Source organism: Bos mutus, chromosome 2 (genome assembly GCF_027580195.1).
Source record: "Bos mutus isolate GX-2022 chromosome 2, NWIPB_WYAK_1.1, whole genome shotgun sequence".
NCBI lineage: Eukaryota > Metazoa > Chordata > Mammalia > Artiodactyla > Bovidae > Bos > Bos mutus.
Window position 1 is genome coordinate 79,328 of NC_091618.1, and position 15,429 is coordinate 94,756.

A 15,429-nucleotide genomic window follows, 5' to 3' on the forward strand; every position below is an offset into this window, starting at 1 on the left:
TAAATGCAGACACACAGTCATGGTGTGGAGGCCTGAGTCACTGCTCCTGGACGTCAGCTCTCATTACCCACCCCCGCCCCCCGTGCCTCCCCCTCCCCCGTCCCCGAGGCGTCACCCACACAGGCACTGGATCTACTGGCTTCAGAGGCCAGGAGGGACCCTGAAAGGTCATTAAGGGCATTCCTCTGTCTCTGCGCCTGTCTCTCCCTTCAGACCCTAGGGACAGAAGGGGCTTCAGAGATGATGCAGCATCTTCAATCCCAGACCTGCCAGGGCACCTCAGCCTCCTGGAGGAACTTTTAACAAACACAGACTCTTCCCACATGCCCAGAGATTCTGATGGGAAACTGCTCCCGTCAGCTCCCTGCTCAACCAGCCAACAGGCCAATGTTTGGAAACAACTCACGGCTCAGCAGGTAACTGCTGAACAGCTGCTCTGTGCCAGGCATTGTCTGGGTTCTGGGGTACCCGTGACAGTGATGAGCAAGGCAGAGACAGGGCCCTGCCCCATGGCTCTCGCGCTCCCCTCATTGCAAGAAGTGAAGTGTCAGTCGCTCAGTCGTGTCCCACTCTTTGTGAGCCCATGGATTGTAGCTCCGTGGCTCCTCTGTCCCTGGGATTCTCCAGGCGAGAATACTGGTGTGTGGATTGCCATTTCCTCAGGGGATCTTCCCAACCCAGGCATGGAACCTGGGCTTCCTGCGTTGCAGGTGGATTCTTTATAGTCTGAGCCCCCAGGGAAGCCCTCACTGGACAGAAGAGGAAACCGAGGCCCCGAGTGGTGAAGGACCAGTTAGGGGTGAGAGAGCTATCCTGGCATCAAGCCTGCCCTCCGCCCCCATGGCCTGATGCAGAAGCAGGAGACGAGGGGATCTGCAATGCAGGGATTGGCTCTGGGGGGACTCGCCGCAGGCACGGTGTCCACCTGCCACCCTCACCCCAGGTTCCCGATGCTCGCAGGGCTAGGGGATGAGGTGTGGCCGTCTGCTGCTGGCTGGCCAGCTGAGGCTGCCTGAGACCGGAGATGCAGGTTTGGGGTATCAACAGGGCGGCCGGTGACACTGTCACTATACACGGGTTGGAGCAGCCGAGCAACGGTGGGCCCCAGTCTGTGCAGAGCAGTGAGCCCCCACCCCACCCCTCACAGCACACACGGGCTCCTAGCTTGGATTGACTTGGCCTGACGTCTAGGGGCAGAGGGTGGCTCGGGGTCTCAGGAGTTTAAGTCACTGAAGGTCCATCATGATTTTCAGAAAGGGGGCGCTGTCTGGAAGAGGGCAAGAGTTGTCCCAGATCTCTGGCCCAAGTCTTCAAAAAGTGGTATCGGGCAGAGATCCTCTGCTCTCTATGCCTAAACCCTCGTCCTGAATGCCTAAGCCACAGAAACTGCAGGACTCTGGGCAGAGGAAGAGCCATAGCATCTGAGTCTGGGTTCAGCATCTGCTTTGTGATCTTAGACGAGTGAGTGCCCCTCTCCAATGCTCCATTTATTGTTACTGTATCTTTGCCGTGTCCAGGCACTGTGCTCAACCCTCCTCCAAGTCAGTGAGTGCTCAGGGAAACCCAAGCAGGTGAGAGGTGTCAGCCCATTTTAAAGAAACGGAGCCTCGGAGAGGCGAGGGTGCTTGCCCAGGGTCACAGAGGCCGAGGGACAAAGCCCAAAGTTCCACCCTGGTTTGCCTGGCTCCCAAGCCTGGACACCTCTCCAAGATCCTGCCTTGATGACCTGCCTTCACTCAGAGCTGGGGCAGGGGGCCGACAGGCTGGAGCAAGAACAGGGAGTTGGGGCGGGGGGAGGAACTTGGACTAGATCTTCATGTCCAGACCCCCCAGTCTGCGAAACTGCCTCTCCCACCATAGCACCCCAGGGGCAGTGGCTGTGCTTGAGGCTTCCGGGTAAAGGCCACAGACTTTAACCTGCCCCAACCGAGCGTGGGAGCGGGTGCATCAAGCTCCTCCTCCCAGCAGCCCTGTCGGGCAGGGCCAGCATCACCATTTGAGTGGACCCTTCCACTCTCTCCTCTGATCTTCCAAATCCCTCCCGTGCCCAACTCTGAGAGTGTGCAGCCCTGACCTTCGGCCCCTGCAGATGACCCCTACCTGTCCTGTTGCATCACGGGCATCCCCCTCGCAGGCCCTCTGACCAGCCCGTAGCTCAGGTGGGTGCCCCTGCCTCTGCGTGGCTCTGGCAGGTTGGGGAGCCCCCGCCCTGGCCCCTCCTGGCGGCTCTGGCCTGTACTGCTCGGCGGGCCGGGGCAGTTCCAGTCGGTTTGTCAAGGACATTCTTAATGGCCAGGGTAAACCCCGGCGGGGAGGGGCGGGGAGGACGGGGGCCAGGTGTTGATTGGTGGAATGCACACCTGTCCAGGTGCACCTGAGTTGCAAGCAAAGGAGTCTCTGTCAGAGGCGTGCTGGCTGGGGCCACAGCGGAGCAGACTGACCGAGGTGAGAGGCCGCGGGGTACAGCGCCAGGATGGACTCGGACGAAACCTGCCCGGGCCAGCGCAGGGCGGGAATGGGAGGCTGGGGACAGGGAGCCAGCACCGCCTTTTGACCCTCAGGGGCTCTCCCTCTGGACCTGGGGTTTTCTTGACTCAAGCCTCAGCTGCGGGGGCGGGGGGGCTCAGGGATGGGGGCTTAGGGGGCTCAGGGGGCTCACTGATGGACCCCACAGTGAGACGGTGACTCCACTGGGCGAGGAGGCTACCCCGAGCAGCGTTAACAGTCAAGCGTCCTGGGAAGGTGGAGTAACGGCTCCCAGAAAGCCGGGGGCCAGGCCTCGGTCAACCAGCTGCTAGACATGGAAGGGGCCACTCTAAACCCCCAGCCCCACCCCGAATGTTAACGCGTGCAGCCTCGGGGTACCCCCTCAGGAAGGAAGGCACATCAGAGCTGTGTCTGCTCCTGAAAACGTCTCCTTTCCTTCCTATTGGGGAAGCAGAGATGGGAAGGGCCCAGTGCCAGGGAGGGGAAGGGCTTTGCAGCCGCCCACCAGGGCCCGTCTACTCCCTCAGGGGCCCGATGGAGGAGCTGGTGGGGCTTCGTGAGGGCTCCTCGGGGAACCCTGTGACTCTCCAGGAGCTCTGGGGCCCATGTCCCCGCGTCCGCCGAGGCATCCGAGGTGAGAGCTGGGCTCCATACCCCTGACCCCATCACAAGGTGGGAGTCCCCTCATGACAGCACCCTGCCCAGCCCGCCTCCCCACTCTCCTTGGAGCCTGGGAGCAGCCCCTCCTTCCCCAGGTCCAGTGTTTCCTGGGTGACAGGATGGAGGGAGGGGGTCTGTCCGCCTGTCTGTGGGTCAGACGTGCTCGCGGCTGGCTCTCTGCTCTTTGGGAACACGGTCCCCAGGTCTTGGGACGACAGAGCAGTCTCTTTAGACACCGGCGTTCTCTCTGCTGTGGACCCTGCGGAGATGCTGGAGAGAGCACCACTCCGGGGCCCCCACACCCTGCCTCTCTCTTCCTCCATCAGAGCCTCAGGAAGGGGCAGGGGTGCGGGGGGCAGATGATCAGAGGCACCCTCCTGGTGGAGCCTGGTACCCACTGTGCCACCGCCTCCACTTGCCACAAATCCTGCCCTCCCTCAAGTAAGGCAGAGCCCCCTCCCAGCCTCCCGGGACTGGCCCACCTGACCCCAGCCCTACACAGCACCTTCCCTCCCTGCCTTCCTCGGCACCGGGCTCTGACCCGCTGCCCCTGCCCCAGGTGGCCTGGACTGGCTGAAGCGGAAGCTGTTCTGCGTGGGTGAGGACTGGTACTTCCTGACGGTCCTCGGGGTGCTCATGGCCTTGATCAGCTTCACCATGAGCTTCACTGTTGGGCGTGTGGTCCGAGGTAACCCCCCCACCCCCGACACGCCCGCCCGCTCAGGAGCCAGGCCTCCGAGCACGCTCTCGGGATGCCAGGGATGGAGGGGGCCGCCAGGTGCAGGGGGCAGGGAGGGCGCTGGGTCTGGTCCTGGCATGCTGGGTGACCCTGGGCACCTCCCTGGGCCTCAGACTCCATGTCTGCACAGTGACGAGAGACCAAACCGTCATTTCTCTGGGCTTTATGCCCACCCCTGCCCCTGCTCCCCCTGCCCTGGTCTCAGCCCAGTAACCCTGGGTAGGGCCCTCGTCTAGACCACAGGCACAGGACAGTCCCTCCCCATGCTTCTGCAGGCTCCCTCCACCTGAGGTCCCCCTGCAAGGGGAGCGAGGGACAGGAAGTTACTCTGGTGGCATTACAAGGACCTGCCGGGCACTAGACCACGTCTGGCTTTCTTACAATCACCCTGTAAGGGAGTTACCATCAGAGCCCATTTGACAGATGGGAAAAACAGAGGCTCAGCGATGTTGAACAGCTTGCAAAATGTCACTCAGCTAAGGAGTGGCAACGCTGAGATAGGGATCCAGGGTCCTGCTCCTCCTCCTCCTGGGGGTCTGCCGCTCACGGGACGGCCCTGGCCACCTCTCTGTGGGCGGCCTCTGGCCGTGCACTTTCCGGCCAGCAAGCAGGTGTCTGAGAGCTGTGCAGTCTGTGGACGACTCCCTGATACCCCGCTGTCCCCAGCACACAAGTGGCTGTACCGGGAGATCGGGGACAGCCACCTCCTCCGGTATCTCTCCTGGACTGTGTACCCCGTGGCCCTGGTCTCCTTCTCCTCAGGCTTCTCTCAGAGCATCACGCCCTTCTCGGGAGGTAAGCCCAGTCGCCACTCCATCTGCCTGTGTGCCTTGCCCGGCAGTGACTGCTGGCCAAAGACTCCTGTCCTGCTGGGCTCCTGCTGGGGGACAGCAGGAAGCGGTAACCTCACTTATCAGCAGAGAAGCCAGGCTTGGAAGAGTCGTGGCACTTGCCCAAAGTCACACAGTGAAAAGGACAGAGCCTGCCTCGGGTCACTGCTGACTCTGCTTTGAGGGGCTCATGGAGGCGCACGTCTCTGCCAAGCCTAGCAGCTCTGCCTCCGGTCCCGGCCAGCAGAGGGGGGTGCAGGGGTGCGTCCCGGGGGCGAGGTCTGAGAGCCCCTCCTAGTTCCCCCCATCCTGCAGTAGCATCTAGCAGGCCCAGCTGGAGGAAGGTGGATGTTCGCATCCCCTCTCTGACCCTCAGCTTTCTCATCCGCAGAAAGTGAAAAGTGTTAGTCACTCAGTCACGTTTGACTGTTTATGACCCCATGGACTGTAGCCCGCCAGGCTCCTCTGTCCATGGAATTTTCCAGGCAAGAATACTGGAGTGGGTAGCCTGTCTCTTCTCCAGGGGATCTTCCCGACCCAGGGATTGAACCCAGGTCTCCTGGTTGCAGGTGGATTCTTTACTGTCTGAGCCACCAGGGAAGCCCTCATCCGCAGAATGCATTTACAGCTCCTCACTGACAGGGCTTAGGGGACCCGACAAGACCCGAACGTGGAACTCTGTGCAGGGTAAAGGGATGAGGGCTAATCTAAAGGTGGTCCTCCCCTTGCCCCCATCCACCCACCCCACCAAGGTTCTGGGATTCCGGAGCTGAAGACCATCCTGTCAGGCGTGGTCCTGGAGGACTACCTGGACATCAAGAACTTCGGGGCCAAGGCGGTGGGCCTCACCTGTACCCTGGCCAGCGGCAGCACCATCTTCCTGGGCAAAGTGGTATGGCCGGCGTGAGCGCACCACTGCCTCCCCCCTCCCCCCCCGCTGCCCTCCAGCCCCAGCTGCCTTTTCTGCATCACCCACTGAGGCCAGTGCCCACCTGAAGGTGGAGGAAGGTCAGGTCCCCAGAGTGTGACTCTGGAACCTGGGATGTGGGGTGGAGGGGTGGGGGGCACGCCATCCCTGGATGAGCAGGGGCCCTGGGACCGAGGGATTAGAAGGGGAGGAGCAGGGTGGGGGCTCAAGGCCCGACCCGAGCCCTGTGCCCACACCTCCCTGGCAGGGCCCCTTCGTGCACCTGTCTGTGATGATCGCTGCCTACCTGGGCCGCGTGCGCGCCAAGGCCACTGGGGAGTCCGAGGTAAGGGGCTCGTGGAGACCCCCTCCGCTGGAGGAATGAGAGGGAGGGGTGGGCGCGGGCTGGCTCTCAGCCCGGGACTCTGGATCCCTCCAGAACAAGAGCAAGCGGAATGAAATGCTAGTGGCCGGGGCGGCGGTGGGCGTGGCCACGGTGTTCGCAGCGCCCTTCAGCGGTGAGGCCCCGCCCGGCCCCGGGTCCCACACCCGCCCCCGGGCTCCCCCACACCCCCCCGAGGCCCCCACACCCCCAGGGTCCACACCCGCCCCCCGGGCGCCCCCACACCCCCTGGGGGCCCCCACATCCCCCGGGGCCCCCACACCCCCGGGGACCTCCCACACCCCCCGGGCGCCCCCACACCCCCGGGGACCCCCCACACCCCCCGGGCGCCCCCACACCCCTGGGGGACCCCCGCCCCAGGCGCCCCACACCCCCGGGGACCCCCCCACACCCCCCGGGCGCCCCCACACCCCTGGGGACCCCCACACCCCCGGGCGCCCCCACACCCCCCGGGGCCCCCACAGCTTTCGGGCCCCCACAGCTCCCGGGCTCCCACGCCCGACCCCCACGGCCCCTGGCGCAGCCCGGCCACTCCGCCCGGCGCAGGGACCTGGGGGGCAGATGGGGCGGTCGCGGTCCTTCCCGCCGTCTTCCCGGGAGCGCTGACCGTCCCCAGGGTGGCGGGGCGGCGCGGGTGGGCGCCGAGACGCGCGGCGGTCCCCTGGACAGGCTTGGGCTTTAAACTCGGCCCCCCTGCGCGTCCCGGAGCGGCTGAGCCCGGCTCTCAGCCTCACTCCTCGTCTGTGAAATGGGGGCGGGCACCCTCCCCACCGCAGGGGTCAGGATAGGGGCGCCGGGTCCCGCCGCGCGTGCCCGCCCTCAGCTTCAGCTCAGAACCGGGAGCGGGTGGCCCTGCCCCGGCGGCGGCGGGAGGCCCAGCACGGCGGGCTCTCAGCCCCGCGTCGCCCCCAGGCGTCCTGTTCTGCATCGAGGTCGTGTCCTCTCACTTCTCGGTCTGGGATTACTGGAGGGGCTTCTTCGCGGCCACCTGCGGGGCCTTCATGTTCCGCCTGCTGGCAGTCTTCAACAGCGAGCAGGGTGAGCGCCTCCTAACTCTGCCCCTGCCCCCTGGCCCTGCCCCCTGCCCCCTGCCCCTCCCCCCTCCCATCTCTTCCCCTCCCTCTCCGCTTCCTCCCGTCCGCTGCCCCGCTCCTAGGCGCTTGGAAGGAACTGACCTGTGTTGGGCCTGAAGGATGGGAGCCCCCAGGGTAGAAGCGGGTGAAGCCAGTCAGGGAGGCCGGCCGGGAGAAGGCGTCTGGGGCACACCTGCTGGCCTCCTCTCCTGCCCGCTGATTCTGAGCCTTCGGCTGGGCCGGGCCCTGACCCCACTCCCCGTCTCCCCAGAGACCATCACCTCCCTCTACAAGACCAGTTTCCGGGTGGAAGTTCCCTTCGACCTGCCAGAGATCTTCTTTTTCGTGGCGCTGGGGTGAGTGGGGGCGCCGCCGGCCTGCACAGCTGCCCTGGGACCAGGACGGGCTCTGGACTCACACCCGCCCCTGCAGGGCCATCTGCGGCGTGGCGAGCTGCGCTTACCTCTTCTGCCAGCGAAAGTTTCTCGGCTTTGTCAAAACAAATCCAGTCCTCTCCAAACTGATGGCCACCAGGTGTGCCCTGGGTGGGGGCCGGGACCCGTCAGGGTGATGCCCCAGACCCTCTGTCCCTGGTCACCAGCACCCTCTGCAGGCCCCCGCAGGGTCTGCCTCCCCCTTACTCGGCCACCAGCGTCAACATTCCAGCCCTCCCTTGCTAACGGCCACCCCACTGCCTACGAAGCCCAAGACCTCACTGAGCCCTGCTCCCCCAACCTAGTCTGAGCCCTGGCGTTGCTGTTTCAGACTCAGCCCTCCTCCGCCAGGCGGGTCCCACTCCCGTCCCTCCTGCCTGGCGGACAGTGGCCTCTGTCCTGAACCCTCCTATATTCCCGCCTCCGGTCACCCAGTGGTATGGGGCAGCCCCCCGAATCAGAGCCCTGCCCCTGCCCCCTCCCCCCATGCCTGCCTTAGCATCGCCCCCAGACTGACGGGCCTGCCCGTGGGTGGGGTGCGGGGAGTCGATGGCCGGCCTGGCGCTGACCCCCACCCACGCCCACAGCAAGCCTCTGTACTCAGCACTGGCGGCTTTCGTCCTTGCCTCCGTCACCTACCCGCCTGGCGCGGGCCGCTTCATGGCGTCTCGGGTAAGGGCCTGAGCTGGGGGGTGTCCACCATCTCCCTGAGTCCCCTCAACACCCAGAAGAGGAGGGCTGTGTGGCGCTTTTCATGGGAGGCCATGGCAGTTCCCTGGGGGCTCAGATGGCAAAGACTCCACCTGCAGTATGGGACACCTGGGTTCGATCCCTGGGTCAGGAAGACCCCCTGGAGGAGGGCATGGCAACCCACTCCGGTATTCATGCCTGGAGTATCCCATGGACAGAGGAGCCTGGCAGGCTGCAGTCCACGGGGTCGCAAAGAGTCGGACACGGCTGAGCGACTGAGCACATAGCAGCTCCTGCAGCGACAGAGCCGTTCCCAAAGGAGTCCCCCCAGCAGGAAGTGACAGAGGAGGGTCTGAGGCTGTGAAGGGTGGGGGCACTGCTGCCCGGCCCTTGGGTAGAACTCTGACCCCCCTCCCCTCCAGCTGTCCATGAGGGAGTATCTGGACTCCCTGCTCGACCATAACTCATGGGCGCTGCTGACCCGGAACTCGTCCCCGCCCTGGCCCGTGGAGCCCGACCCTCAGAACCTGTGGTTCGAATGGTACCACCCACAGTTCACCATCTTTGGGACCCTCGCTTTCTTCCTCGTTATGAAGGTGGGCCCCCAGGGGTATGCACAGAGCCTGGGTGGGCCGGGGTGCCTCCCCACGATATGCATGCAGCACAGGGCCTGCACCTTCCCTCAGACCCCCTGCCCTGACCTCTGCCCGCTGTGTGGTCCCTGGCAAGTTGCTTCAACTCTCTGAGCCTTGCTTTCCTCATCTTTAAAGTGGGGTCGTCACCAGGCCTACATCATAGAAGGTTGGAAGGCAAGAAACGAGAGGCTCTGGTGCAGTGCCAGGCACACAGTAGGCACGCTGCCAGCATGGAGGTCCTTCCCCGGCTCACACCTCCACTCACACCAGAGGCTGCTGACCGGTGTGCGCCTGGGCCTCCTCCTCCTCCAGGGACACTCCCCGCCCCAGCTGGTCCCTCCCCTGCCGCCTCTAACCTCCGCCCCCACGACCCCGCCCTGTTCTCCCCGCAGTTCTGGATGCTGATTCTGGCCACCACGATCCCCATGCCTGCCGGGTACTTCATGCCCATATTTATCTTCGGTGAGTCTGGGTGTCAAGAGTCTGAGGCTCAGGGTGCCGGGACAGGGCCATGGCTGCTCGTCCACCTGCCTCCCCAGTATGGTGCTGAGACTGGTCCCCAGGTGGGGAGGGTTCTGGGAAGCAGGTCAGCCTAGCCCCCATCCTCACACTAAGTCTGTGGCCAGGAGCTGCCATTGGGCGCCTCCTAGGAGAGGCCCTTTCTGTGGCCTTCCCCGAGGGCATCGTGGCCGGAGGGGTCACCAACCCCATCATGCCTGGGGGGTACGCGCTGGCAGGTGAGTGGACCAGGTTCTTACTGGGTGGGCATACATCATGGGTCTGGGCTGGACCTGGAGAACCAGCTAGCAGCTCTGCAGGGCATGGGGAGGTCAGTAGCCTCCCCTGAGCCCGACCCCTCCCTGGACCCCTCCTCTAAGCCCCCCTACTCTTTCTAGCTTCTCTCTGGGCCCTGATGCCCCCTCTCCCTTACTGCTCTCTCTGTCACCAAGCCCAGGCCCGAGGCATTTCCAACAGTAGCCAGCTGTAGCCTCTGGACAGTCCCCAGCCGAGCCCACGGCCATCCTCACAGCAGCCTTGCTGTCTCCAGCCTGAACCCGCTCCCTGGCTGTGACGCCCTCCCCGGCTTGCAGGGGCTGCTGCGTTCTCAGGGGCCGTGACGCACAGCATCTCCACTGCGCTGCTGGCCTTCGAGCTGACTGGTCAGATCGTGCACGCGCTGCCCGTGCTGATGGCAGTGCTGGCTGCCAACGCCATCGCCCAGAGCTGCCAGCCCTCCTTCTACGACGGCACGATCATCGTCAAGAAGCTGCCATACCTTCCGAGGATCCGGGGCCGAAAAATCAGGTGAGCGGCGCCCGCTCAGGTTGGACCGAGGCGACGGAGTCCGGGTGGGCTGAACCCGGTCCCAGGTGAGTGTGGGAGGGGCTGACACACGCGGCTGTCTAGTCTGCATGCCCTCCAGCTCCCCGTGTGACCTCACATGAGTGCTCGGCCTCCCGAGCCTCGGTGTCTTCCTGGTCATCAGTCTGTCTTCACAACAGGAGGACAGATGCTGGGGCTCAGAAAGGTGCCGTGTCTTGACCCAGGTCACACAGCGAGTCAGCACCAGCTCGGGGAGGTCCCACCCCTCCCCCTGCTCCTGCTCTGCGGTCCTCACTGGGGCCTTGGGAGCTAGAGGTGGGGCTGGAATACTAGAATGGGAAACAGGCTTTGAGGTCCTCCCTCGACCACACAGGGTCGAGCAGCCTCTGTCCCCAGCGAAGCAGGACCAAGAGCCTCTGAGACTCCTGGGTCCAAGGCCCAGCTCAAAGATGAGCAAGCTGCCGCCTTCTCCAGACTCGGTCTCCCCATCTGTAAAATGGGGGTGGTTACTCCAGTCATTTTCAAACTTTGAAGTTTTTTCCCCCCTTTATGCTATAAAGCTTTTCTTCAAATGAAATTCTCCAGGGATGGCTTCTGAAGAAACTGGAGCTGGTCTTGGGGAGATAGAGGTTGGGGGGCTGGGAATCCAGAGCCAGGCCATAGGTGAGTCGTTCCCCAGGCTCCTCCCCAACCTGGGATGTGAGGAACTGTTCCTCCTAGGAATCCCTTAGTCCTGGCCTGCACTGGAGAACCAGCGAACTCACCCGGGCCCCCGCCTTGCCCCGGGTCTGGAGGACACACTGCTCCAGGGCCTGATGGGAGCACTCCTCTGCCTGCAGCTCTCACAGGGTGACTGTGGAGCACTTCATGAACCGAGCCATCACTGCGCTGGCCAAGGACACACCGCAGGAGGAGGTGGTCAAGGTCGTGACCTCCACAGACATGGCCGAGTATCCGCTGGTGGCGAGCACAGGTGCCCAACAGGAGCGGGGTGTGAATGGGGAAGGGGCTTCCATCTGCTCCCTCTCGCACCTGGGAGAGTCAGACTCAGCAAAGGGTGAGCAGAGCCTTGGACCTGTCAGGAACCTGAATCCAGACCCAGGCTCTGCAACTGTGTGACCTGGGGCAAGTCACTTCAGCTCTCTGAGCCTTCTTCCTCGTTGGTAAAATGGAGATAATAACCATCCCACCTTGCAGTCCTCGACATGTTTATTTATTGATCTTTTTTTGACCTTGCAGTCCTTTTCTTTTAAAGGTTCTTTTTTTTCTTTTTTTCATGTAAAGTCTTTATTGAATTTGTTACAATATTGCTTCTGGGTTTTTAAAAATTATCTATTTATTTTTGGCAAGGGCCCTAGGGCTCAAGGGCTTCAGCAGTTGCAGCACTCAGGCTCAGGGGCTGTGGCTCCTGGTCTCGGGTGCTCAGGCTCAGTGGCTGTGGTTCCTGGTCTCGGGCACTCGGGCTCAGTGGCTGTGGTTCCTGGTCCCTGGCACTCAGGCTCAGGGGCTGTGGCTCCTGGTCTCGGGTGCTCAGGCTCAGTGGCTGTGGTTCCTGGTCTCGGGCACTCGGGCTCAGTGGCTGTGGTTCCTGGTCTCGGGCGCTCAGGTTCAGTGGCTGTGGTTCCCAGTCCCTGGCACTCGGGCTCAGTGGCTATGGCTCCCAGTCTCGGGCACTCAGGTTCAGTGGCTGTGGTTCCCAGTCCCTGGCACTCAGGCTCAGGGGCTGTGGTTCCCGGTCTGGGCACTCGGGCTCAGTGGCTGTGGCTCCCGGTCTCGGGCACTCGGGCTCAGTGGCTGTGGCTCCCAGTCTCGGGCACTCGGGCTCAGTGGCTGTAGCTCTCAGGGTTAGTTGCACCACGGCATGTGGGATCTTCCCGGACCAGAGATCTGACCCCTGTCTCCTGCATTGGCAGGTGGATTCTTGTATACTGTGCCCCCAGGGAAGTCCCAGTGTTGCTTCTGTTTTTCGGGGTTTTGTTTGTTTGTTTTGGCCATGAGGCTTGTGTAACCTTCGCTCCCTGACCAGGGATTGAACCCATACCCCCCTGCATTGGGGCAAAATCTTAACCACTGGACCACCAGGGACGTCCCGACACATTTGAATGAGAGTGAGAGGGGGCTGGTAAGGCACAGTGCGAGTCCTAGAACAGGCCTGGTGTGCTTGGGGAGGAGGGTAGTGTGATGGGAGCACACCTTCCTCCCAGGAGGCTCCTCCCTCAGCCTCCCCGCCCAGCGTTCCCCAGCCGAACTACCTCCCTCAGTCCTGGCACCATCAGAAAGATCTTTTCATGGAAACATGGATGGGGGCCCTTGTTAAAAGCCTCGTAAGCTGAATCTTGAGGGAGGGCCTAGCTGGAACATCGTTTCCCTCTTGGACAAGGACAGTGTGAGTGGGAAAGATAAGCAGGGCTCAGGGAGGGGACAGCCGTGTCCACTCAGGGCCTCTGTCAGCCCGTACGTCCCCTTTGTGTAAATGAGGAAAGGTGCGCACTTGACGAGCGTAGCGTGGCTGGACGTTGGTCCCCGCTTGTCCTGTGAGCCGGTTTCTCGGGCACTGAGCAACCTGCACAGCCATACGTGCCATCCACGTCCCGAACCCAAGAAGTGTGAAGCGATTATGAGCAGCAGAACCGTAGACAGACCCCTTACGCTCTATGAACTGTAGTTGCCTCAGCTGGAAAGTAGGGAGGACAGACAAGGTGGCCTTTGGACTCATGCCCTCACTGGGAAATGAGAGGCAAAGCCCAGCCCCAGGGCACAGCTGTCCTCAGGAGGTGTCCCAGGCCTGCTCCTGCTTGAGGCCCCGCCACATGGGGCATTTCAGGGTGGGCAAGTGACCTCCTGGCCCCCTGGCATCCTTGCCCAGCTGCCCTCAGAAGCTGAGTGACCTTGGGCAAGACAACTAACCTCTCTGTGCCCCTGAGCCTGTTTCCTATTCTGTAAAATGGGCGATGGTAGTTCCTGGCTCACAGGTTGCTGCAGGTTCCTGAGAGTCATGAGAACACCCAGCACGGTTCTTGGCACATCACGGAAGCCCAGGAAACAGAAGTTCCTTTTCATAACGTGGCTCTTTCCGTCTCCCTCTCTGCCTGTCCAGAGTCCCAGACCCTGGTGGGCACCGTGCGAAGGGCACAGCTGGTGCAGGCCCTCCAAGCTGAGCCACCCTCCTGGGCTCCAGGACAGCAGGTGAGTGCTCTTGTGAGGTGTCAGGCGGGGATGGGGAGTCGGGAGGGTTTTCGCAGAGTGGCCAGCTGATCGCCTGTGGTTTGAGAGGGGCCTATCCCAGGTCCCCATAACCCTTCCCGCATCCTCAGCGGTGCCTCCAGGACATCTTGGCTGAGGGGTGCCCCGTGGAGCCAGTGACCCTGAAGCTGTCCCCGGAGACGTCCCTGCACCAGGTAATGGGCAAAATTCCGGCTGTGGGCAGACCTGGTCCTGGGACGGAGGGGAGGAACTGAGAGGGAAACTCAGCTTCGGGTCCTCGACACACAGTGTGCTCTGCTCCTCCTGCGTCTACCTCCCCGCTGTGGAAGGCGCATGCAGTCCCTGCCTCTCTACCCCTCAGTCTCAGGGCTGTTGGGACACAGACGCGGGGAGAGGGAGAGCTTAGGAAGCTGAAGACTCTGGACGGACAGAAATGGTGGTTAGAAGTTTGTCTTTCATCAAGGCACACGTGGGTTTCAATTCCAGGTCTCCCACATTCTGCCCGTGTGATCTTGGGCAAATTACTTAATCACTCTGACTGCTGGTCCCTCCCCGCTGCAAGCACAGAGCCTAGCACATGGGGCCATGGAGGGACGGAGCGGGTTGGGGGTCTAAAGGAGGCCCAACCCCTGTGTCCACGGCTGATGCTGGATGATCCTGAGTGGCGAGGCCCACTGGTCCCTTGTGTGGACTCTGGGGACCCCTGGTGGTCATAGTGGACATTGCAGGCCCAGCCCTCCAGGCTGAGAAACAGCTCAGAAGCAGCTCAGAAGCAGCGGGGCGGGCAGGGGGAGCAGGGGCAGCACCCCGGACAGAGGCTGGCCAGGGCCTTCATCTGCGCAGGACTCACAGGCTGGGAAGAAACTGAGGTGGGAGCCGGTCCTCCAGCGCTTCCTAACCCCTCTCCTGCAGGCACACAACCTCTTCGAGCTGTTGAATCTTCAGTCCCTCTTCGTGACATCTCAGGGCAGAGCTGTGGGCTTCGTGTCTTGGGTGGAGGTACCGTGGCCCCGAGGATGAAACAAAGGGCAGCAGCCAAGCTTGAGCAGCCGGGGTGGGAGCGGGGGACCAGTAACCACCACCACATGGGGAGGGGCCCGTGGGAGGGGCGGGGGGCCAGTAACCGCCACCACATGGGGAGGGGCCCGTGGGACTGCTGAGCCGGCCACTCGGCCCAGCTACGCCTACTTACCTTGTGGCCACTGGCCAGCCCCGCCATTACCTCTGGGCGTCAGTGATCCCATCTATGCAGTAGAGAGGCCCTGGCTCTAAACCTCACTCCAAAATCAGCCCTCAGGGGAGGCAGACTATACTGCAGCCTCCATCTTCAGTCTCTTCTTCACTCTCCCCCTCTCTGGTCTCTGTTCTAGTTGGAGAAAGCGATTTCCAAGCTGACAAACCCTCAGGCCCCAAAGTGAGCCAGCCTGGCAGGATGAAACAGAGCCACTCGGCTACCCCGTGAAGGAAGCAGCACAAAGACCCTGCCTGTGTCCCCACGACAGCACACCCCTCCCCTCCAGCCCAGCTCAGCTCCTCAGCGAAACAGGCAGCTGACCTATCACTGACCTACCACGGTCGCCATGTCCCATCCTCGTGGGACAAGTGCCACATGTCCTGAAGGACAAACCCCACCCTGGGAGCTCAGGATGTGAGACAGCAGAAAGCTGCCCTGTGGTGGGTACTGCAAGAAAGCATCCGATTCACAGATGAAGAGCCTGGTGTCCTCTGTCAGCAAGGGCAGGCACAGGTGCCCTCTGGGAGTTGTGTGACTCCCAACAGGAGGCTTCCAAGGCAAATAAAGCTGGTTCCCAGAGCTGCGCTCCGTGCTCATCTCAGCATCCAGGTGTCTCGCCGCCTTAGCGGCTCGCCTGCGCCAACCCCGAGTGAGCTCTCGGGGGTCCCGAGATGGCTGCATGGGCATTCCAGGCCTGGACCCTGGACCCCCATTCCTTGTGCCCCCTTCCTGGCAGGGAGCTATGGGGGAGAGCGGGCTCCCACTGGGTCTTACGATGCCTGTCCTCATGGGTACACATGACCCTGTGAC

The 15,429-nt window shown here is 62.7% G+C and overlaps 1 protein-coding gene across 1 annotated transcript; it reads left to right on the forward strand.

Moving 5' to 3' along the window:
• The first annotated feature begins 3,021 nt into the window (after nt 1-3,021).
• Nucleotides 3,022-15,190, forward strand: LOC102280527 (chloride channel protein ClC-Ka). The gene is made up of 19 exons (XM_070381787.1): nt 3,022-3,121; nt 3,707-3,835; nt 4,553-4,681; nt 5,469-5,608; nt 5,892-5,969; nt 6,063-6,141; nt 6,939-7,064; nt 7,371-7,455; nt 7,532-7,633; nt 8,121-8,205; nt 8,646-8,819; nt 9,251-9,320; nt 9,485-9,595; nt 9,950-10,163; nt 11,021-11,154; nt 13,279-13,367; nt 13,496-13,579; nt 14,298-14,384; nt 14,756-15,190. The coding sequence occupies exons 1-19, from the start codon at nt 3,022-3,024 to the stop codon at nt 14,801-14,803; spliced, it is 2,064 nt and encodes a 687-aa protein (XP_070237888.1). The 3' UTR covers nt 14,804-15,190.
• Nucleotides 15,191-15,429: the final 239 nt, after the last annotated feature.